This window comes from Anoplophora glabripennis, unplaced genomic scaffold, assembly GCF_000390285.2.
Source record: "Anoplophora glabripennis isolate ALB-LARVAE unplaced genomic scaffold, Agla_2.0 scaffold16, whole genome shotgun sequence".
NCBI lineage: Eukaryota > Metazoa > Arthropoda > Insecta > Coleoptera > Cerambycidae > Anoplophora > Anoplophora glabripennis.
In genome coordinates, this window is record NW_019416253.1 from 1,969,950 (window position 1) to 1,995,926 (window position 25,977).

General features: G+C 30.4%; 1 protein-coding gene across 1 annotated transcript in view; it reads left to right on the top strand.

The window, feature by feature from the left end:
- Positions 1-9,612: 9,612 nt before the first annotated feature.
- The window catches only part of LOC108913931 (sodium- and chloride-dependent GABA transporter 1), a 49,257-nt gene continuing 32,892 nt past the window's right edge, over positions 9,613-25,977 (top strand). The window contains exons 1-4 of the mRNA XM_018719588.2: positions 9,613-9,731; positions 19,431-19,682; positions 21,902-22,165; positions 25,817-25,931. Of these exons, the coding sequence (XP_018575104.1) occupies positions 9,710-9,731; positions 19,431-19,682; positions 21,902-22,165; positions 25,817-25,931 (653 nt within the window). The 5' untranslated portion in view covers positions 9,613-9,709. The remainder of the gene's footprint in view (positions 9,732-19,430; positions 19,683-21,901; positions 22,166-25,816; positions 25,932-25,977) is intronic.

The window sequence follows — 25,977 nt, forward strand, 5'->3', positions numbered from 1 at the left end:
ATTATTATTGCTCTTGTCTCCATGGAGTTCTTTTCTATTGTTTTCGTTGTTAGACCCTGTTGATTTTAAAGTACTTGTCAAAGGCGCGTGACAGAATAAAAATTCAATTTTATTGTGGTATTCGTTTTAAGCCGTTAGAAATAACATTTAAAAATGGAAGAATATTCCTGTGCAGAATATGCTGATATGCACCTAATTTATGGGGAAGCATTATGCAACTCCGTGGAGGCAAGAAGACTTTATGAGGAAAGGTTTCCGGGTCGACATTTGCCGAGTCCAAAAACTTTTGAAAGAGTTGATCGTAGTTTAAGAGAAACAGGTAAAAAAAAATAGTGAAAAACGTTAGTGAAACTAATTTCTTCCGAATCCTTTATTTAGGAAGCTTTTTGCCACGCCGTGGTGGAGCAGGAGCCCCGAGGAGAGTACGAGACCCTCATGTAGAGGAACAAATATTGGAAGACGTTGCTAATAATCCTTCAAATAGCATAAGGAAGCTTGCGGCGCAAAACAATGTTACAAAATGGGCTGTACATGAAACTCTGAAAGAACAATTGCTTTACCCGTACCACATCCAAAAAGTACATGCTATGTCTCCAGATGATTATCCAAAAAGACTTCAATACGCCAATTGGTTTTTACAGCATCATATTCGGAATCATAATTTTGGTACATCTATTTTGTTCACCGATGAAGCAGGTTTTACAAGAGACGGCATAATTAATTCGCATAATCTACATGTCTGGGATGAAGAAAACCCTCACGCTTTAGTTCAAACTCGCTACCAACAAAGGTTTATGGTGAATGTGTGGGCTGGCATTATCGGGAATCATTTGATTGGTCCATTTATTCTGGAGCAAAGACTTAATGGTGCTCTTTATTTGCAATTTTTAGAGGAAAATCTAAATATTTTGTTAGAAGAAGTGCCCCTTCAAATAAGAACTGAAATGTGGTACATGCATGACGGTGCACCACCCCACTTTGATCGTTTAGTACGTCAACATCTGACGAATGTTTTTGGTGATCGATGGATAGGTCGAGGCGGACCTGTATTATGGCCACCTAGGTCGCCCGACCTAAACCCATTAGACTTTTTTCTGTGGGGTCATTTAAAAAATAACGTTTATTCAACACCCGTAAATAGTAGAGAGGAACTTCTGCTGAGGCTAACACAGAACTGTGACCATCTCCGCAATAATCACGGAATATTATTTCAAGTGCACCGGGAAAACATTCGTAGGATTAGAAAGTGCATTGAAGTACGGGGTGCTCATTTTGAACATCTACCGAAGTAACATTTAGGTACCTTTGTTCATTGTTGAATGTTCTTTGTTGCATGTCTTGTAAGTAAGTTATTTTTCAAATGTTATTTTTAATTGGTCACTACTTGCTCATAAAGTATAGCCAACCCGTTCAAAGATTTCTGGACTTGATAAAGTTAAAGAAATTAAATGCATGAAATAATATGTAAAAAAAATAAATTTTAATTGTTGTTGTATTTGTTACCAATTTTTTTCAAAACCGATTTATCTCGCAAACCGTTCATTTTTTCGAAATAAATAAAGAGTACCATTTTTAAAGAAAAACCTTCAGAGTATCTAATAATAATATTTTCAGTTTGATAAAATTACTTCTGTCAAAATTTTGAGAAAAATTGTGATAGGGCCAGTCCGTTTCTGGACACCTGATAATAGCAAAAAGTTGATTTTAGCATCAAATCGTAGAGCTCCATGTGTAATACAACGTACGAAAATTTTATTAAAATATACAGGGTGGTTGCAAAGTTATAACCCTAAACGTTAATTTCTAGGTACCCCTTTGACCCCCCATAACTCCGTTAGGGGGCATATTAGGAAAAAAAATTATAGGAAGGACTAGTTTTATTTTGACCTCCCCTATACACTCCCGAGAGTTTAGGAGGTACTTACCGGACACCCTGTATACGATAAAAATACCCCCACTCCTAAGCAATTTTTTTTTTGACAGGTGGCTTTATAAATGCAATTGTCATTTCAGCACAAAGGTAGGTTTCTTTTTAAAGCTTTTTTCCATCTTATACATTTTTTCTATACCTAATGTACAATTTTTATTACCTTACATACATGTAGGTACTGTTTATTTTTATAGATCTTGTATTGAGTATTTATTCTAATATATTAATTCAATGTACGCCACTGGCGCCATAGTTGTGGTCAACAGACGCGCGGTCTGATTGGTTCTTACGCTGTTGGTGTGAGTTTTGTTACGTCGTGTCATCATTTATACATTTTAAGTGCACTTACAAGAAATGATGAATCGCATTAATTTCATTCTGTAAATTATCTGCAATAGCTTATCATCGAATTCATCTAATTTAATGTTGTTTAAATCAATCACATCAATCTCGTTGTTGGTCACAATTTGCATTAGGAGAAATCTACGATTAGGGCAACTATTATGAGGATTGAGATCGGAGTAGCTGTGTGTTTGCTCCCCCCACCACTGATATCTCACTGATTTCACGCGGTCTTGAATATCTTTGAGTGACATTTTAAATGGGACGCGCGTGATTGCAAATTTTGAAAATGTATATCTGGAAAGTACTCGGAATGACAAACCTGTTCAAAAAACAGCCCTTATACCCTTATAGTTTTGCTATAAATAAGGGTTAACTTTAACGGGCTATAACTCCGAAAATAATGGGCGGATCATCAGTTTTTTTTTTAAATACTCGTCTTTCCGAGTGCTTTCAAACCATATTTTAACATAAACAAAAATTTGAAAAATACCTTAAATTATTGCAATTGTTTATAAGCGTGAAAATTGCGAAAATGTTTAAACAATCACCACGGCTCACCTAATCGTCCGATTTGAATTTTTCAAAAACAATTTTAATGCTTGGGCACTCAACTTCTTTTTTTGGTGAAATTTTCAAGTATGCAAAGGCTTTAGATTTTTAGAAATTTGATTTTTAAAATTTTTTAATTAAAAAAAAAAACAATTATTATGCAAAAACTATCGAACCCAATTGGATGAAATTTGGTGAGATGGTTCTATGCACTAAGAAGTTTAATTGGGAAAAGTATGAAAATCCTAGGTATTATTCAAGTGTCTGAAAAAAAATGACAAATAAACTAGCATTTTTGCAATTTTTTAAATGATTTTTCCGATTTTTGCAAATAACAATAATTATTTTTTCGAGTTGCAACTACCTCTATCTTGTTCAAAATTTAATTACAAAACTTTTTCCTCTTCCATTTGTGTCTAAAATTGTCTAAAAGTTGCTAAGTTGTCGACGAGAAATCCAAGAAAAAATGATTTTTTTGCTATTTTTTTATACTTTTTTACAATAACAATTAAGTCCACGTTTTTTTTATTTGAATAGAAAAATTATCATTTTTGATGTTATTTAGAAGCCGTTAAAGCAAAAATCTCCGATCATATGCGTTTTACTCCACCCGAAATAGATACCGCCTGGACTAAAGTATTTTTTTTTGTTTTTCTTGGTGCTCTGCTGTGTCAGTCTGTTTACCGAGTGTTTTTTTCTTAAAGTGGTTTATTAATTATAGACGCACTCTTAACCACAACCAAACGTTTCTTGAATCATATCCTGTTGCGATGCTACTTTGCTTACATGAAATAATCTTTAATGCGCATGCTCAGTAACATCGATATAATTTTAATTTATTAATTACTATAAAAGTCAATATTGTTCTATAAATTTAGAAATATAAATTCTATAATTTTTTTAGTTTGTCACTTGGGGTTTTAAATTTCGTAAATATTTCTAATACTGTCCGAATATTGCGTCATGACAAAGAAGACATTTTTCTGGCACTTATATCTTATTATCGATCTAGTAAAAATACCGAGAAATTCTTCATGACAATGGATTGCCTATTATTTGACGTATGTGACGTAACTACTAGCATCTTTCAGTAAAAAAAATTAAACAGGTTTAAAATAATTTGAAAAATACTAAGACTTTCGATGAATAAACCTCAAGAAATTATTAATAAGTAACTATAATGTAGTAATTTTGTAGTGATAATAAGTGAAATAGTTGTACTGTATATTTTTATTTTAATTGTGTGTTTAATCTTTCTGCGCAGACTATATGTCAATATTTACAGATTCATACTTTAATTTATTATGTAATATTTCATGCAAACAGTAAATATTTGTGATTATCAGATTTTATGAACAATTGATTTATTCAAATAAACAAAGAGGCCAAAAATAACTAACGTAAATTATTTTTTTATTGTTTCTTTTTCAACTGAAATATCTGTCTAAACTCGAAAATTACATGCAGTTATTCTATTTCCGAAACTTGAGTTCATTGACTTATAACAGTAACAATGAAGACTAAATAATCGACGAATATCGTTCATTGCACAAACGCTATTAACCAGCAGTTGATAAAAAGAAAATTGTCTTCAATAAAAAATCTATGGCCGTTTTATGTATTAGAATACTTGGAAATTAAAATTTTATATTGAAATTTCCTGATTACGTAAATATAGAAAGTACTTAGTATTATTGTTAACTTCTTTTGCAAATATTTTTTACACAAAATCAATTACATTTATGTAGAAATAATAGCAATGCAGGCAGAGCTTTGACGAATGTAACTTTGTTGCATTTTGTAGACAATAATCAGAGAAACTGCATAAATCCACCACATATGCATTCAATAACATACAGAAGAGAGTAGAGAAGTAGAGAATACATTTCTCAATTAATTCTCCTGGAAAAAGGACAACAGTAGTGAAAAAAGAGAGTCAGAAGTGTCGCTGATAATCTAATTTTCAAAGAAATTGATGTAAAAATATTTTTGAAGGAGACAGATAAAAACGAAATGAAATTTGATAATCCAAAGGAAGTGTTATAAAATTAGAAAATAGGAGGGAAAAAAATGAAAAAGCACAACTATATAAAAACTAAGAGAAAAGCCTGGAACAAGACTGCAAATAATCGAGAATAAAAAATCGGATTAAATAGCTATGTTTATTTAAAAGTATATCGTAAAATAAATAAAACTTTTAGCCAGAAGCTTAAAGGATTTAACTTACATATTTATCATATCAATATCAGTAGTTGTTCATGGAAAGGTAAAATAAATTACATTGAGAATATTACGAATTACTTAATAGCTTATCCTGTATGACTAAAGGAAAATTATTATTAATTAAGTAAATATCTTTCTTATCTTAATAAGCAACTTTTACTATCAACAAAATATACAAAAATGTTTCTGTATTACTTTATTTCGTTTTAATTACTTTTTATTTTAAATTCGCGTGCATCGACCGGCGACGAGTTGCAAGCTGTATCAGTCGCGTTGAAGATGCGGCCAATGAAGATCAGCTAAACGTTTCGAAGTACTGGGTGAACAGATATACATATTACGGCGAGCCTAGGGGTTCTGCTAGCCCCCACAGAGTTTAGCCCGAGAACAACAAGGAAAAGTTGAGATTCCTAGCTAAGTCTAAGGGAGTGAAATATAAGTCGGAGACCAGGTACTTAGGCCATGACTTGACAGCTCGAAAAGACAGTCCTACTTTAAATTTATTAGTAATTTTTTATATAATTTATTAGGTGGTTTTAGACGTATATCGGTGCACAATAACTCTCGCTCTAATGCAGCATTTATTTCGTGTTTCTTGTTATTATAGATAAAAAAATTTTGCAACGATTATTCTTTGAAAGATAATAAATTCGTAATTATCAATTTAATTGGAAGCAAATTTAAAATACCTATTAATTATTACTTCGATAACTGTAGCGATAACTAGTTTTAGTCAAATAAAATTGTAGATAAAATACATATTAAACATAATGGATACCTGTGCTATGAAATTTTGCATTTCATCATTTCGGTTTGTCGTTTTTTCAACTGTAAATTTGCTAGTAATCCGTTAATCTTCTTATAATGTGTTTGTATAAGAAAATTTTTTTATCTATAGAAAATATTTTAGTGCGTATGAGGGAAGATAAAAAAATATTTAAGAAATTTCTAATTCCTGTAATTTTATAATATACAAGATGGAAAATGATTGCAATATTTTAAGAATGTTTTGATCATTAGACCTTAACTGATACATCTGTATTAAAATTACATTTTTTACTTCTAGACAATTACATCGTGTTGATCATAGAGCGCCTTAAAATGTCGGTCAAAAAACTAACGAAACTATTAATCAAGAGTTATATACTAATTGGGCGGTAATTGATTTTAATTGAAGGGGTGTATCTAACTGAGGACTTTATTCTTATGGTAGGCGTTTCCTTTATCACATTTAATATTTCCTTTACATTAACAGTGCTTAACGCTTTTAGATGACCAGCATAACGAAGCAAGTAATTAAAAATCACGCCTTATAAGGTGTTGGTTAATTTACCTGCATATCAGAATAATTAATTGTTATTAATAAAAGATAAAGATAAAAAATTCTCTCGTTCTCTTCACAACGTATCAACTAGTAACAAAACTTGATATATAAGGTCATGCAAGAGGTCAAATTTTCCTATTTCGACTAACAGAAAAGGAGAAATTTAAAGTACGCCCATAACTATGACGAATAATACAGTCTTAGTCATAAATTATAATCACTTTCCAACGACCTATTCAAATCGACAAGTCGATACAGCAAGTTTCGTTTTCTTTTCCGGTATAACTGTTAGGCATTCACTTTAGCTGCCGCTTTAAAAAAAATAAAAATATTTTAGATAAATAAGAAAAACAATAAAGTGTAATGACAAATGTTAAAACTGATCAGTACTTTTTTAAATCCACATTCGTCATATCCTAATTGTCTCTCGATATTTTCAGGAGAAACAATACGTAGATACAACTAAGATATCCTACGTAAGGGGTAAAAACTATTACCATTTCATCACCAAATTAGTATCCAAATCCAAGTTTAAACAAATTATCTCAAAAGACTTTTAAGATGCTGCTTTAAAGGAATACATGTATGTTATATCTTCCCCAATATCAATTTCCGAAAAGAGAATAAAACAATCTTATTTTTTCTTAAAAATTATCGGGAGACAGGTTGGGATCACCTTGTATACTCTGGTTAAATATACAGGGTGTCCCAAAACGGCGTGAACTTCCGATAACTGCTCAACAAAAAAGTTTCAGATAAAAGTTGGAGGATATCAAGAAACCAATATACTGGTGACCTTGGACAATAATTTTCAAGGTCAATCCAAGGTCAACCTGAAAATATTAAACGGAACACTCTATTTTTAAGCGAGTAATCGAAAAATCGAAACATTTTTAGGATTTTGTATGACAAATTAGATGGTGATCGTGGTTTTACCTTCATCACAAGTTTCAAGGTCAATTTAATATCAAAAGCAACTGATCAACGCCAAACAAGTTTTGTTCTATTTCAAAGATTTTTTCTAGGATGTTCTTGCAGGTAATTTGAAAGTTAAAGTAAAAAAATAATGGATAGAAAAGTAAAATAATTTAAAATTTCAAGTATTCAAATAAAACGATTAGCATTGTCTTGACAATAATTTTGAAACTTGACACATTCTGGAGACTGACATGGAAATACGAGGTTGTCATGATTTACCATAATTTTTTGGGTCTTTTTGAAACACGTTGTATGTCAGTCTGATCTGAATATAAAATATTAATCACCATTCTGAAAGAAAAAATTTCAATCGACTGAATTCTGTGATTGGTTCTGACAAATGTAGTCTCAAGGCCTACATTCTTTTTTACTACCTCCATGAGGAAACATTTAAGGAACAATCTTCATGTTCTGTGTGACTAAGCTTACAATAATGAGAAATACCCACGAAAAAATTCATATTAAGACAACAGAAAGATATGAAAGTCATGTGGAGAAATTCCAAAAATGGAAAGCACGTTTAAGTTTAGACAACTTGTAGGTATATGTAAATTGATGAAAGGCTAAATAAAAATAACATACATAACGTTTTAAACCTTATTTATAATTTTCATACAATTATGTACATTGTCTCGCAACTGTTGCATCATTATTGTCCGCTATGCACTTTTACAACAATTAATTTGATATCACTATCAGGTTTATGTCACAGATTTGACAACGTAGCAAAGTGAAAAACCTTGAAAGTAACCCAATGTCACGAATTGAACTTTAAGTTCAGAATTAAGTTTATACTGTTTTATTAAAATAGTAATACCGTACGATAGATGGTGTATTGGAAACGCAAAAATGTTCTCCTTATCCAAATTTAAGAATATTTTCTTATGGTTTTTGTATTGTGAGATACAGATACTTTTTTGAAAAAGTTATAGCTTTGTTCCTATATCAATCCAAACAGCTTGCAACAGCCAAGTAAGAAGGTCCTATATACAACATAAAGACCCCAAAAACATTTCCTAGAAAGTAATGATTTTTAACCCCATTTTTGGCGATTTTTTCGATTTTTACAATAATAATCATGATTCATTCGATTTGTAGCTAGTCGTATTATGTAAAATTTAATTACAAACATTTTTTTCCTCTTCCATTTTCGCCTAAAATCAACTCTTGAAAAGATACATAATTAAATAAGAAGAAAAACATGACATTTTTCGATTTTTTTAACATATTGTGCCGCCAAAAGTTAGGCCTACGTTTTTTTTATGCGCATAGAAAAATTTTCATTTCTAGTGATATTTGAAAGCCAAAAACCAAAAATCTCCGTGGATATACGATTCACCCAAACCAAAACAGATACCGCCTAGTCCACCAGGCGCATGCGCTTTCCACATAATGCTTACATAAGTCTAATAACTAAATATTTTCTGAACAAGCGGATATACAAACTTCAAAAATACGCCCCTAAATTCTTTGTACTCACTTTTCAATCACCCTGTATGTATTGAAGCGAAATTTTATGTACGTAATACATGATTTAAATGGTATTCGACATGACAAAAAAAAATAGTCTCACCTTAAACTAGTGACGATATGAGGTATGCTGATCATTTTGTGTACCAAGTCTATTTTAAAGGAAAATCGATGATTGAATTTTTATTTTTTTTTTGACGAATTTAGAATAATTGAATTAATTCTACAAAAGATGTTCAAAAAGCAGTTGCATGTCTCAGTATATTTTTCGATTTCAAAAAATATGTTAAAAAAATAATCAGATATTTAGAGATATAATTGTTTTAAACTCTAATACCCAGTGTTTCAAAAACAACGGTTTAATTTTTGTAGAAGAAGACATCATTTTGTCACATTCTTGGTGACCGATAGAAGAAGTATCTGGAACAATTCTTTAAATACCTCACATTTAGTTAAGGATTTGTAGAAAATAGGTTTATAATCCCAGTAAATATGGAATTAAACAAATCCCCTGTGTTGATGGATGAGGACACTTTTTTCAATTTCCAATCAGATTCCGGAGATAAGTAGCTGGTAGAAATAAAACGACACAATAAAAAAAAAACAAGCGATATAGAAAATCTCCAAATGTCCCATTTACGGTGGCGGAAAAAACTGCAGATGGTGACGATTTCCAGTCTCACCAAAACGAACTGCCTAAATCTAGTTCGCGGTGCAAGAACGTACAAAAAAAGATATCTAGACCATGTGATTTGGTGGAACATTAGATGGCGCATACGAATTGGAGCGGCAGTTACAGGTTCAGTAGTGTTTCGTGCAACTGGTGTGGTAAAAGGGCGCTAGAAGACGCCACAAAATAAAGCATCAACCGAAGCTGGTCTCAACTTGGAATGAGTGAAAGAAATTCAAAAGGTTAGTTTCATTCAATAACAGTGGCAGATATTTAATTATAAACAAGGACTATTCGTTTTTGTTATTTAAAATACTTACTGTACCTGCGTTGCCGCTTTCTTTCCTTATTTTTAGATTTTCACACAAACTGTTATATTAAGCGCATGCATTATTTTTAGTTAAACTGCAATACTTCTTGAAACTTGAATTAAATTGTCCCGAACTGACGATTTACCCCCTGTACTCACTCACAAAATTGAATCTAAATTATATTTTAATGCAACTGGCGCTGTAAGAATGCGTGTGACAGTTTTATTTTTGAAATTGCATCATTTGTTTTATAAAATATCAGAGGTTCAGACGACTGTTACAATTCTGTGACAATACTGAGTATAAAAGATTTTAATTTACTGTTTATGATTTGATAGACTATTAAAATTATCAATACTGGCATATTTCAATTATTAAACGATTAAAATAACAACTTGCTAATATAGAAATTGATTGTTTCTGTATGGATATTTCAAAATACAACATTTATATTAAAATTATAGATCTACTGCAAGTCACTTATAATCATTTTAGTAATTTTGTAAACTTTATAGGTAATACGTTATTAAAAACAAGTAAAATATGCTTCTGATAAATTTTGTAATATAACAAATTAGATAGATTAATCAATTTTGGGGGTCTTCATAAAATTTATAATTTTATTATATAGGTTGATTAGCAGTATATTTCTATTTAAAAGTAGACAATAAGTACCTAAAATATAATTATTATTAATTCATTTGACCTTGACTTAGTTAAAGAACATAACTATAGTTAAACTAAACGAGAAAAAACATGAAATATTTACTATTATTGAATGTTATATTAAGTTATTTATTACTTTCATGTTCCACTGTATTAAAAATGTAACAACTTTATAAATCAATACGTGGAATAAATTTATTTTATCTTGTTAGAGATGCCAAGAATAGTATAGGATTATTTCGAACGTAAATTAAAGTCATGTGTTATTTTACCTATCTTTCAACTATACAGGGTGTCCCACCAGGAATCGCCACTTTTTATACCTCGAATAGCACTGATCCGATAAATCTAAAAATTTGGCAACCTAGCAAAGGCAGTAGAAGCAACACAGCTAAAATATTTAAAACTGTATGACACTTCGGTTATACCGGAATTTTCTTATTTTAAATTTTAAATGGAACATCCTATATATTATTTCACTTTCGGATTCTACATAAAATTTTAGTGCCACTTTATTAAAAATTTGACAGATGCAAGGGTACGCGGAGATGCTAGTAACTTTTTTCAGGAGATTTATATCAAGTGGACTTTTGGTATCTAAAAGGGGCATAGGTAAAACTAAATTATGGTATACCAACAAATTAAAACATTTAATACTAGGTATTTCATTTTTGCTGTTACATTTTGGTAACTTCTAATAGCTATAGCTTTGTTAACTTAAAGGAACACCCTGTATTTTTTTACTCTGTCGTATACAGATTGAAATTTCCTTTCAAGCCGTATAAGCATTGTTAGGGTTGAAATTACTACTTTTAGAGATATTTTTGGGCAGTTTTTCTCGTTATCAAATTGCCCATAACCAGAAACACTCCAAAAACAATTAATTTAAACAACTTGTCATTTGTCAGGCTAGTTGTCAAATTATTGTTACGTATGTAATAGTTTCTGCTGAAAATTTAAATAAAAATGCCTTGGGATCGTTTAAATTATACTAATGACGATTATTTTAATTGTTTTGTTATTTATGGACAATGTGACAGTCATTTCAAAAATATGTAAAGATAATAAGATAATGCTGCTTGACGTGGTGATTCCTGGTGGGACACCCTGTATATGTAACATGCTGCACTTGCAATTATATACGCAAAAATAAATAATTTTTGCATTTAAAGACTGTTACTAAGTAAGTATTACAGAAAAAACGTTCCCTCATTACTATTTTTAATGTAAAAATAGCCCTAAATCCTCCAAAAACTATCACAATGCATTCAATTACAATCAAACACTACTTTTATCTAACTAAAGTACCTGACAATAAAATATCGTATTGTTAGGATTAATTGGAGGAAGATACTTGAAACATTTTTTATGATCTATGATTAAAATTATTGAATACCTTTCCGTCTAAGTACTTACTTATCTGTTACGTATGGTTCGAGTCACGTTGGATAAACTGTCCTTTAAAATTGACTCATACCCAGATAATGACAAAAGATATATACAAAAAAATCCAAAAATTCCAGAAAAATGTGAAATCACAATGGGTTGGATATGAAGAACAAGTCTTTCAAAGTCTTTAAGCTTAGCAAGTAGGTACAGGGTGATACATTATATTTTGCCCCCCCCCCATTAACTTTTTTGTTTTAAGAGTTATAAAAAAATGTGGAATACAAAAGTTGCACGATTTTTTATGAAAATGGTAGAAAAATAAATGAAGCCCAAACAAAACGGCCGCGGATGTTAACTTTGTTAATTTAAATAGAACACCCCGTATATTTTTACATATTTAGATAGAACGTTCCCTGTCGAGCATAGTCATATAGGATTTGTTAGGTCCATCTCTAACAATAAGCGAGATAATATTAAAAAACGAAACGTTTTTTTTAAGAAAATAAGATATCTTGTAATTGTTAGACCTCTTTCAGGCATTTCTGCCCTTTTTCCAATTACATTAACATTAACATCCGCAGTCATTTTGTTTGGACTTCATTTGTTTTTTTACAATCATTTTCGAAAACTTCATAAAAAATCGTGTAACTTTTGTATTTCACATTTTTTTATATAACTCTTACAAGTTAATGCCTAACTTCTCATAAAAAGTTTAAGTTAAAATCCATTAAACACCCGTTATATCTACCTCCCATTAAAGTCTGTCGCATTGAATCTAAAACATCCTGTACGTAGCGATGACTTATGTTTCGAACCACACTGATTCATGGCTTATTTCTGGTAGCCTCATCCGATATCATAATATTTCAGTAATTGCTTAATTGGTAGTACGGTTAGGACCGGTATTAACAAACTGCTTATTTTTATTTTCCAATTGAAACTGATTCATACCCCTTTTATTTATAAAATAATCGAACATATGCTAAGGTCATAATCATTACGATATTTCAAAACAATTAACTAACTAATTGGTAACATGGAGTTTCGATCAACACGTGCGGATTGTGCCAGTGAACAATTGGTAGTTAATATTTTTAGTACAGTTTGTTTTAACATGAGAAAAAAAGTTTGAAGTATTAAACACAACGGTTGTCAAAAATCAATGAAATCTTTTAGGTATTTTTAATACGAATACGATGATGGCGAAACAAAAGTTAATATTATTGCAGTGATGAACCTTGTAAACTAAAAAGTTATTTATTTTATGAACGTTCTATTTTCGATGAGAGTTCGATGGAGTAAAGAAAAATATAAACAATGTAAGGACATATTGAAGCAAAACAGCAAAACCCAGCGTAAACAGCTACGATTACTCGACAGTCATCATATACTCATCATCATATCATGTTGATGTCTTAACTTCAAATGGTCAATGGGGCCTCGCTGGCAGAGAGCAACCTGCAATTTTGCAGCTACTATGGAGGCACGATTAATAAATTTAAATTAAATTTAACGATACTCCTTACCAATAACACCACTGGCAATAAGTAAAAAATGAACTGATATAGACAGAAACTTAAGATCTACTGACTGTGGAATTTTTTTGCCTGACGTATTTGGGGTCAAAATTAAATATTAAACTTCCTCATGACCTGACGTCGAATTTTAGTAAATCCCAAGACTGCCAAATACAAAAATAACTATCCTACTAGTAAAAGATAATTAAATTCAGTACTCTTGCTTAGTTAATACAAGTGGGTGAAAAATTCTACTTGGGCGAGCGTTATGGCTATAAAATATGGTAAAATTCATTCATACATATTTAAAAGCAGTTGTAGGAAATCAGGTGTGACGACCTGAGTATAAATAAACTTTTTGTTCACTACCTATTAACAAATTATTATTATTGTTAATTATTTACAGATAAAGTATTTAGTGACTTTTATAACTATCCATCATTCAGTATCAGTTATTATAATGCATGTTGTGTGTATGGGACATTCCATGCAAACTCAGATCGTGACCTGACCATTCTTAACTTTCCTGTTTCTTTGGTATTATTTAGTACCCGTTTAGAGTAGCTTTCATGAATTTTTTCAAATTTTTATTTCAACCCCTCAACAGGTTATGAACGTTTGAATATTGTAGGTAAAAATTTTAAAATACCTGTAACTTGGCAAAAGCTAAAGACATCATAAATTCATTTTGTTCGTTTTGAGATGCCGTTTTATAAAAATATAAAAATAATACATTTTTAGTTTTTTGAGTTTTTTCTGATTTTTAAACTAAAAAAGGATCTTTTGAAAAACTGGCGTTTTTCCCTTTAAAAAATATTTTAGGCCCTTACCAAGAGCAAAATTCAGTAATTTTTAAACGCACAAGTACAAAACAAACCACAACATATGCTCAAAATGTTCCATGCACTCACGACACCTTCGAATCCAATTTTCGCGCACTCGCTGGAAAACGCCTCAGGAAAAGAAAATAGTAGTACACAAAAAACACTCCGACACGGTTGAATCCAGATACCAACTGACTTGCGTATTGGTGATTGCTGGACACCTTAGTACCTCGTGTATTAACCGCCGCACCGTTGTCACATTGCTCGATATGAATTTTAAATTTATTACAAAGCTAATTATTTTTAGAATTAATCATAAAGATCAAAAAAGCGATACAATATTGTATTTTATGGTATTTTATGCACACATTATGTCAATATTCCTTAATTAATCGAGTTGAAGATTTTAATAATTTTTTCTCGGAAATGGTTAAGTTTAGGACCCATGTCATATAATGTTTTTTTGTTTATTTTAATGTATTCTATCGTCTGTTAAAATTAAGGCAGTCAAACTTCTGATACCCTGTAGAAGTAAATCGCGGTGACTAATTACTAAAAATACCATATTTTTAAAATTAATACTAATATTGTCATTATTAAATATCTAAATAATTATTATTTACTAAATATTCCGTTTTTCTTTTTTCTCAATATTAAATAGTTTGTTTTGCATAATGCCATAATACTTGTCATATTTTTGACCATGTGTATTTAGTAAAAATGTTTATATATAGATAGGCTAACAACGAAATAAAAAGAAATCAATTTCTAAAATACTTGACGGATTTATTTTCTGTATTTGTGAAAGAAAATGAGTCATCGTTATGTTCACTTGAGTTAAATAAAGAAAATAATGTTATAATAAAATTTAATATTGTTGTATCAAAGCATCCATCAAAAAACTAAAAATGTATTATGTTTATTTTTTTATATATAACACTACATCTTAAAACGAACATAATGAAAAAAAATGTATGATATTTTTGGTTTTTGCCACGCAATTTTTTAACCAAAATATTTAAATGATCTTCTTGAGTGGTTGAAATAAAAATTTTAAAAAAATCAGAAAAGCTATTCTAAATGGGTACTAAACAATACCAAAAAATCAAAAATAATAAAAATGACCGTCCTCAGTGATTTGGCATTGTAGAGCTCAGACATTTGTCAAGTGTTGGTGTAGTCGAATTTTCTTGATACTATCTCTTTGTTGAAGAGCAATTATCGCCACTTAAATCATGTTTGATGCAGGTGGACGTATTTATTTTATCAGCGCCGTTTTGAGATAATCTCTAGACTGAAATTAACAGTTACTGACCTACACACGTACAAACGATAGTCAAAATTATAAATAGAACAGTGAACTTCATTTAGAGTCAAGATCAGGGACGTACGGGAGTCTAAAATTAAACTTTGGCTGGTAATAGCGTCGATTTTATGGGAAAAATACCTAACAGTTTGGAACAATTACTAAACTACCCACTCGTGCTTCGAAGTTGGTAACCCCGTAAGTAGTGGATAGTTAGGGATACCAAGCGTACTGTTAAATTGTCCCCCTACAGCTCTGATAAAGTTGATCATTGAAATAATTTGCTTTAGCTAGCTTTTGAAATAGTGATACATAAAATTAAACTATTGATTTACATTCAAGGTAACTTGATTTGATCAGCGTGAATATAAGCTCCCTCAGTATCAGTGTACCAAATAATTTTTTTTTAAATTATAATAGTAATGACGCCAAGATAGAAATTTGTATTTAGTTTTTTTTTGCATATACAGTATGTACGCGGTTATCTTTTGGACACCCCGTACATGAAACATGAAATATTAAGTTTCACCATGGCAACCTGATTTTAAATTCAAGCAAAACTTTTTATCAAGTAAGCCTTTTTTCCGTAAAGTGTAAAATAAAAAATATTTTCCTCTTATTCATCCTATCCGCTAACATACTGCATGTACAAGTTTTGTTAATAAGCTTCTTGGTCATTAATCAAAAATATTTTTGGCAGAATTTATTTTTACTACGAACTTTTGGGGTTAAGAACTTGAGATAAACTTTTAATTATATGAATGACAACTTATCAAAAAAAATTGGGATGCACCTACAATCAACCCATACAAAGGTCATAGTGTACAAAACATTATGTTATTAGATCGTTTTTTATTCTCTTTTAAAGGCTTAATCTATTTTTTTTTTGCTTGGTGCCAGGTGCAGAGATGATATTTTATAGCAGCAACTACATTTAATTATTTTTATTTTTGCAATATACTGGTGTAATTTGTGTTTCTCAGTTAAGTTAATAACAAAGACAATGATTTGAATAAAAAAAATAAATTATTAAGTTTGATTCAAATAGACGATCCATATTTTTGCTACAGTTCTGTATTGGGCGATTCAAGTGTCTTGGAAAAAAATTATTTCTCTTGAAATAATGAAATTCCCATAAAATATTCTATATCTCGACGTCGTTAATGAGGAACAAATCTATTATTAAAAGAACCAGTACGAGGGAAAACCGACTTTGAAATTGGGACCTATTTAATATTAATTTTGACCTTTCTCTGTGTAGATGGAGTATTTTCTTACATAAAAAAACGTCTGATGAGAAGTGCACACCATAATTTTTCACTTAATAAATTCAAAGCTCTCTACACTCGCATGTTGAGTTTTACTAAAACCCATTTTTTTAATGGATAACCCACTCTCTTGGAATAGTCTTTTTTCACCTGTCTACGCCAATAGAGCTGTTAGTTCAGATTTTATTTAGTCTATGACTCTATGGTGTTGTAAAAGCACAGCGTAATGTTATTTTTCTCCTTGATGCATGATAAGAACACCCTAGGACTTATTTTATGCGTGTGAAGAGACACATGTCAATTTGAAATGGACTGACGGCAGACAATGATTTTTATGGTCGATGTATGTTCTGTGGCTGAATAAGTTGTAATACCCTTCAAAACTAGTTTATTTAGTTGGTACTAGCTCAATTTGAATTTAAATTTCGCTTTGAATATTTCGGTTTCCTGCCAATCTCAAACAATACAAAGTAGGAATTCACGGTTATTTCAAAAGCAATTTCCTTTATTGAAGTGTACAGGAAATAAAAGTTTTAAGCTATGTACGTTTTGATTTATAACAGCTCGTTAATATTTAACATTCTTTTACATGAAAGAAGTAAAGTAAAGTGAATATTTTAATACAAATAAATATCTGCTTTCTAAAGCATGGTACATTAAGTATTATCTCCAAATAAATTTGTCTGATATTATAAATTTACAGGTAGAACAAATATATTAAACTTTCTAGTACAAATGACTTTTTTTTATCAATTTATCCCCATATATGATTCATCAGTTTTATTAGCTGAACGCTAAAATCAATTTTCCAAAGAATGCATGAGTCACTTTTATCTTATAATAAATTGAACAAAAAAATGTATGCATGCTGCATCCAATTCAATTCTTAAATCCACTTTTTAAATAACATTTTGAAAATTGAAAAAGAAATTAATAACCTAAGTACTGAAAAAAGTAGAAAAATGTTCAAGTCCCGACCTGAATAGAAGCCCCGTTTTTGCAGAGTTTAATTATCAAAGTTTTTATGGCGAATCAATTTTGTTAATACAGCATGGAATGTCAGATGGAATTGTGCCAACTTATTTGTGAATAAGGAGCTGTCTGTGCAATTAATTTGTTATTAATTTAGGTATATTTCATTTTAATTCTATTTAATTCTATATTAAATTTTGAATTATAATTTTTAACAAATGTCTCTAAACCTAGATCACTCATTTTAATTTTAATAATGTAAAAAAATATAAAAATAATTTCCCTGGAGTAATTTTCTTCTGGGAAATATTATCTAATTTGGTAGGTATCTCATTAAAATTTTTAGTGATTCTCATAACATTGTATACATAGATGGAACTAAATAAACTAAACCTATCTCTACATACATTTATATGCAGTACATGTATCGATTTTATTATTACCATTTCTATTATATATTAATGTAAAAATGAAGAAGTTTTAAACAATAACGTCCACCAACCAGCAGTGAACATATGCATTATCCACAAAAACATGAATAACCATTACATGAGTTATATATTGCATTGAAATATTTATGTTCGGGCACAATGCAGAATGAGTTTCGATTACGTTTTTATAATTCGGTAATAATAAATCCTGACAAGAATTTCATAACACAATTTATGTGATTCAGATGGTTTGCAATTGTAGAAAATCTGTTTATATTTAGATGACTTACTACAGATTTAGTAGTATGACTGGTTGCATAATAATGAATCTTGTTTGGTTTTTATTATCTCAAAATTCCTAAACAAAACGACTAAATTATCTGGTTACGTATTGTATTAGAGCACTGTTTTCAAATAAATTTGGAATATAAACAACAATTTTAGTGCAATTTATTCAACTTCTGTTTGATTTACCGCTATCTGAAAATAACCTTAAAAAAACCGTAACTTTTACTGGTTTGAGTATTCAATGCCTATGCTTTAAAATAAATGTATGTATTTATATCCAGATGTATCTAATTACCTAAGTAAGGTAACCAGAATCAAATTATGAAAATATTGTCGTCTAAAATCATACTTATAAAAACAGATAGTAAAAGTTCTGAAATTATCAATCGTTCCTACACTATTGAACAAAAAGCTTTAGCTTCTGTCTGAAAGATGGCGCATTTAAGGCTTTATATTCGTGTATAAATGAGATATAAATAATAGTAATAATTGTTTTTACTTTATGTGAACTATATTACGATTCTTCAGCTGAACTTTCTCGTACTTATAAGAAGTGGTCAAATATAAATCTCAGAGAAGATTTCCGATACAATTCAGAAAAGTCGACATGATTGTCAAAAGAATGAAAAAAAATTGAAATGTCTGAAATAAAGCAACTGTACCAGACACTGATTTTTCGCCCTAAACTAGAAAAATGTTCATTATCATAAACTGTTAATCAGACCAATTATGTACTTCAAATATGAGAACTATTCGGAAACTATTTTTTACATTTTTTCGCAAATGATTAGAAGAATTCTTCGTAGCACCATATACATTTTTAATTGTTTAAATTAAACCGTTTGAAATGTTCACTGGCTGCTGCGACACACCCTATGTATTATGGTAACTAGTGCGCTCTATAGTTGTTTTAAATTTTAAGCACCCAGTGAACTTCATATCTGACTAAATTACTTTACTGTCTTCCAGACAAAATGTCCAACAAACTGTACATTTGGGACGAAAACACAAAACAGTCGCCATTGGAAAAGGAATCCTTTATACCGATAAAGGAGCCAGCAGAGGAAAAAAAGGTGGTGATCTTCAAACCACCAGATGACGAAGAACACGACAGAGGTGGTTGGAGCAACAAACTGGACTTCCTCATGTCGTGCATAAGTCTGTCTGTCGGTCTGGGGAACGTGTGGAGGTTCCCTTATTTGTGTTACAAAAATGGAGGAGGTAAGAAATTATGATTGTGTACAAGAAGATGGGCCTTCTGCAGAGTATTCCTTGGTCAAATATAACAAAATTTTAGAAGATTTATTTATATTTGCAGACTAATGTGCTTTCTTTGATGATGACTGTTACACATAGGTATATATATTTCAGTTTACCGTTCGCTTTATTTAAATTTTCCAGGAGCAATATTATTAGAGAAAGATTTTTATTAATATAGTATTGAAAAAGTGAGTTTCATAGAACTCTCTTTTTGTAAGAAGTCTAAGAATTAACTCCCAGTCCATTTTAATTTTTTTTTAACATTATAGAAGTTTTGACAGTCAAATTAAGGAACATTCTACATCGAAAATTTCGAGAAAACGAAATGTTCTCCAGAAAAAAACTATTGATCTTTAAATGTTTGTAGTTACGACCAACATAATTTTATTCTGAACTTATGTTCTTAAAGTTTTTACAATTTAAAGTAAAGACTAAATTTTTAAAAGCAGACATGGCCATTAAACGAATAAAACTTTCAGTAAGTGATAATTAAGCACAAAGGTCACTAATTTCTGTAATTCCATTTAAAAAGCTATAGGATAGAATTTAACATCTAAAAACAACCTAAGATCATCCACCTAGAGTAAGTAATTGACATCAAGGCATTCAGTTATTCATTCATTAATAAAAATAACGAACAAGAGTGGCCCCAAAATTGAACCGTAGGGAATCCCTGAAGATTGATGAAATTTGTCTGATTGGAAGCTACGATGCTGTATAAACTGGTATGTGTTAGTGCAAATAAGACTTAAACAGAGATAACCGATTGAATGCTTTAGAAATCTCGATTGGGTAAAATTACTTTAAGAAATTTATTTACTTGTTATGGCTATGGGCCGCTACAATTATTTTGAACATGTAAAAATAAGATACAAAACATGTGCTGTTAAAATTAACTTGCACCAAATATCCTCAGAAATTTTCGCTCGTCGTATTTTTAATTCCGTTGTTTCAGCACATTTAATCTACGAAATACCTGTAGAAAACCCTGCCAATAAAATTTCATCCTCTGGCTTTTCATTCAATAAGAATGACATTCTCAAGATCCTCTCCAAATACCCCTTCTTATGTAAAACACCCACGGCGTGTACATTTTATTTATCTTGCCCCGAATAATATGTAAAATTTATATATTGTCATTTTATTAGCTCTTATGTCCAATATATTGATTTTACAATGTCATTTTCAGCGAAAATTTAAACTAAAAAAAAAATGTAAAAGTACCCACTACTGGTAATTTGTTTTTATATGGAATAAAAATATTTATTTTACTCCCTGGCTTGCATATTTATCACGGAATATTTGGATTTCACGGGGTGAATTAATTAATTTTGATGCCTAAATATTATTCGCAGAGCTGGTATGAGCTAAAATAGCAAATACGAATGTTATTTAATGTTTACTGAAGCGTTGTTACATGGAATGATTTCATCCCTGTAATTTCGAAAATTAGCAAATAACAATAGAGCAAGGTTAGTTTGTTCCAGATAAATGAATTAATAGTGTACAAATAAGGATTAATCATTTACAAATCATCCTTATTTGATCTACTACCAAGCAAAATTGCGTGACCATTTTTTCTTTGTTATTTGCTACAACGTAGGTTAAATTTCGCATAATTTAAATATTTTCTTGGATCTTAGTTTGGTATAAGGTATACCATATACATACATGTATCGAATATATTCATAAAACTGTTGACAATGTTGGAGGTAATACTTATATTATGTACTTCAGATATCACATTTTCCAATTCAACAATATGGATTGAATAGCCATTATAAGAAAAAGTTAAAGGGAACATAGGACTCGTATAGAGCTTATCTAAAAGTTTTCAACTTTACCACACTCGGAGACCAAATGTTAAGTTTTGCCTTGCACGAACTTCGTAGAGGCGATAGAACTTCCAATGTACTGCACTCATGGCTAATCTTTTATTTATGCGCTGTAATGATATGATATCAATATACACAGATTTTTATAAGTAAAATTTGACGTTGCGTGCGAAGCTGGAAGAAGAGTTTAAAAATCATTTTAACTATGTAAATAAATATTACATAAAATAAACTTCACGAAATGTCAAGTCCAATTTAATAGACTCAAATTTAGTAAATTCTTCCCCATAATAAGGGCTCTGTTTGAATTTTTAAATTGTTTAAATTGTTTTTGTTTTGTTTTAGGAACATTCTTATTTACATACACGGTGGCCATGTTTCTATGCGGAATACCGATGTTCTTCCAAGAAGTGGCTATTGGTCAGTACTTGGGATCTGGTGGAATGACCTTTGTAGGACATCTCTGCCCCATTCTAAAAGGTGTAGGCTTCGCGGCAATGACCATTGTGTTCCTGTTGGACATCTACTACTGTGTTATTATTTCTTGGACGTTGTTCTATATAATCAGTTCATTCAGTGCGTTACCTTCCCTACCCTGGGCGGGCTGCGGTAAGTACTTAATGCGTTTAACGTTCAATTATAGTTTAACGTACATGATACCCTTTCAACACGTATATTTTCGTGCTTTATGGATTTAACTTTCAAGTATAGCGTAACGTAGACAATACCCATTCACCATGTATATTTAACGTACTTTAATCATTCAAGTATACTTTAACGTACGTTATACAAATTAATAACGTAAATTTAACATACTTTATGCAGTTCAACTATAGTTTAATGCCATTTAACACAAGTTTAAGAGGTTAACGTATATAAACGCGTTCAACATTTAAGTACAGTTTACTGACATTATGTTCGTCTACCATGTATATTTAACGTATTTTATGCATTTGACTAAGTATATTTTAACATATATTATAACCTGTTAAAACGTATATTTAATGTACTTCATGTAATATTGAAGTATAATTTAACGTTCAATACGTATATTTAACGTTCAAGTATAGTTTAATGTACATTATCCTCTTTTAACACGTATATTTACATGCTTTATAGATTTAACGTTCAAGTATACTGTAACGTACACAATACCCATTCAACATGTATATTTAACGTACTTTAAGCATTCAAGTATACTTTAACGTACGTTATACAAATTCATAACGTACTTTATGTATCCAAGTTCAAGTACAGTTTAATGCTATTTAACACAAGTTTAAGAGATTAACATGCATAAACGCGTTTAACGTTTAAGTACAGTTTAATGTACATTATGTTCGTCTACCACGTATATTTAACGTAATTTATGCATTTGATATTCAAGTATACTTTAACATATATAAAATAACCTGTTAAACTGTATATTTAACATACTTCATTTAGGTTTAACGTATATTATACAAGCTCAATACGTATATTTAACGTACTTTCTACATATAACGTTCATTATCCCCTTTTAACACGTATATTTACGTGCTTTATGGATTTAACGTTCAAGTATAGTGTAACGTACACAATACCCATTCACCATGTATATTTAACGTACTTTAACGTTAATATAGTTCAATGTACATTATACTGATTAAATACGTATATTTATTGTACTTTTTCAAAATTCAAGTATAGTTTAATGCATATTAGTCGTTCATCACGTAATATACTTTATGCATTTAAACATATATTATACCTATGCAGCAAGTATATTTAATGTAACATTATGCATTATGCATAAATAACGTACATTATCTCCGTTTACCACGTATTTTTAATGTACCTTATGTATTTAACGTTTAAGTGTAGCTTAACGTACATTACGTCTGTTTACCACGTATTTTTAATGTACTTTATATATAGTGTCAAGTATAGTTTAACGTACATTATACCACTGTCAATATTTAACGTACTTTATACTTTAAAGTACATTTTACCCATTCAAAACTTAGGTATTTATGCAAAAAGTTGCACTTCGTATAATTCAAAGGGTAGGGATCCCAAAAATATAACACCCTGATGTTGTGCTTATACGTATTCGAGAAATAATTATATTTTATAAAAATAGAGTACTAAAACATTTTTACAGTAATAACTTTAATTTTATACTCTTATATATTTTTATGAATTTCATTAATTCAATATCTTTTAAATTAAATTAAGTATATAACAATGGGCTAGGTATAAGCTTCGGATAACAAATTTCATTTATATCAATCTGAATCAAAAAGGGGTGTGGAAAGTTCGAGGGATATCTTGCAATCTCCTCAGACTAGTCAATCTATTCTATCTTTCATTGTATGTTCGATGCCAACATAATTCCTCCTTTTCAATTTAAAATGAAATAGTATCAGAATTTTAGATCGGGAAAGATCTGCGTCTTGCAGCAAATATCTCATAAACTACGTGCTCTGCGAAGAACATAAAAGGAACATCAATCAGGATAGTTTTTGCACCTTTGTGTTCCTTCAGAGTACATGTGCATTGCCTTGTTATTATCGGGAAGATGTACAATGCATCTGCAGTTTATTTATTCAGATTGTCATTAGAGTCGATACTGAGAACAAGGATATTATAATAGTTGTCATTTATAGATATAAAAAATACGTAATTAAAAAAACAGTGTAAGTTCATAGAAAAATACAGAGTCTTCAGCGCATGGCTCTTCAAATTGTCTTGTCACTTTAGTTTTGTAGCAAGAATTTATAATGCGTTCACACCCAGTACAAACAGGTCATTTCCTTTAATACGTATGTCCCTGTAAGCTTCGGGATCACTGTCAAACCACATTTAAAATAATTCCCGCCTATTTCTTTCCTCTTTTGGCATTTTACTCCACTTTCCCCCTAACTAATAGTTGTTGACGTAAATTATGTTTCTATTTATAAGATAAGCTATAAATTTAAGAGAAAAAGATGAAAAATTATAGTTAATGTTAATGTGAGCGCTCCAACAAAATTGTCAAATTTATCATAAAAAAAATTAAGCCAACACACAAATAATTGTCATATGAAACGTATTATTAAGTACACTTAGGACTGAAAAAAGTTTAAAGGGTTTAAAGTCGGTCAATAAAATCTTGTTTTAAAGAAACATATGCCGTGAGGATTTGAAACTTTTTGTTTTCTGCAAAATTTGATATAAAATATATAGACAATCCTGCTATCCGATGATTTTCTACCGCATTAAATAAAAAAAATTTATCAAATGTTTCCTTAAAAAATATTATAAAAGAAACATGTATACGTATATGAAAATTATGCTATAAAAAAATTAGTTTATTTAATTTTTATGTAGATACACAATTTAAAAAAGTCCTTTTCTTAAGCTTGACCTTATTGTAACAGAATTCTCAGATTATTCTAAATAGCAAAGGAAGTTTCGTTTCTTTTTTTCCACCTCGGATTTAGCTGTTTGTTTGATTTTATCAATTTGTTGCTACGGTTAGTGTCGAAAAGAAAATAAGGTTTTACGGACGTACGATTGCTTTTATCAGGCTTTGTTCGTTTACACCAGCTTGCTTGGATCACGACCTAAACACTTTGACGTCGCTGCTATTAGAATATCTTGTTCTGCCTCCAGAGAGCATTGTCAAATTATCGAATTTGGGTAAAGTAAGGAGGTTTACAGTTTATTTTTATATTCTATTTAATTACAAGCAAATTTAATTCAATGAAATCAGTCTATATAGCTCTAAGGTGACGTTAATGACGTCTTTTTCTTGACATTAACGACGCATTTACTTAAGTCCTAATTTAAAGCAAATGGCAAACTTGCAATTAACTTGATGGGATCACTTATTGTAGCAATCGCTATTTTGCGACAATATAATTCTTCTTTGAATTGTCGTTTAGAAGTAATTACGTTGAAAACAAGTTTAGTTTTATTTGTGTATTTAAAAATTATATGCATTAATTGAAGGAACTAGTTACTCACCCAACTATAAATTTATATAAAAATCAGAATCGCGTCTATTAAAACTGCGAGACGGGCTTACAGGTATAGTGTCCCTAAAGTTATTTTAATAACCTTATCTCGTTTACGTTGAATCTAAGGGGAATAAACACATCCCTGGGGCTATGAATAATTTATTTAGTTTCCGTTCAAAGTTTTTGTGCAGACGTGCACTAGAACTTCTCGCGTATTTGACAAATTTTTTATTACTGAAAAAAAAAATTACAATTGATTTCTTATCACTGTTTTCAGATAACTGGTGGAACACAGAGAATTGCTATGCGGGTTCAACCAACGCATCTGTGATGACAAACGTTACCAGCATTAACAACACGATTAGGACATCAGCGGTAGAAGAATTTTTTGAGTAAGTTCTCAAATAAGTTCGAATGATGTGAATTGTAAGAGGTGAA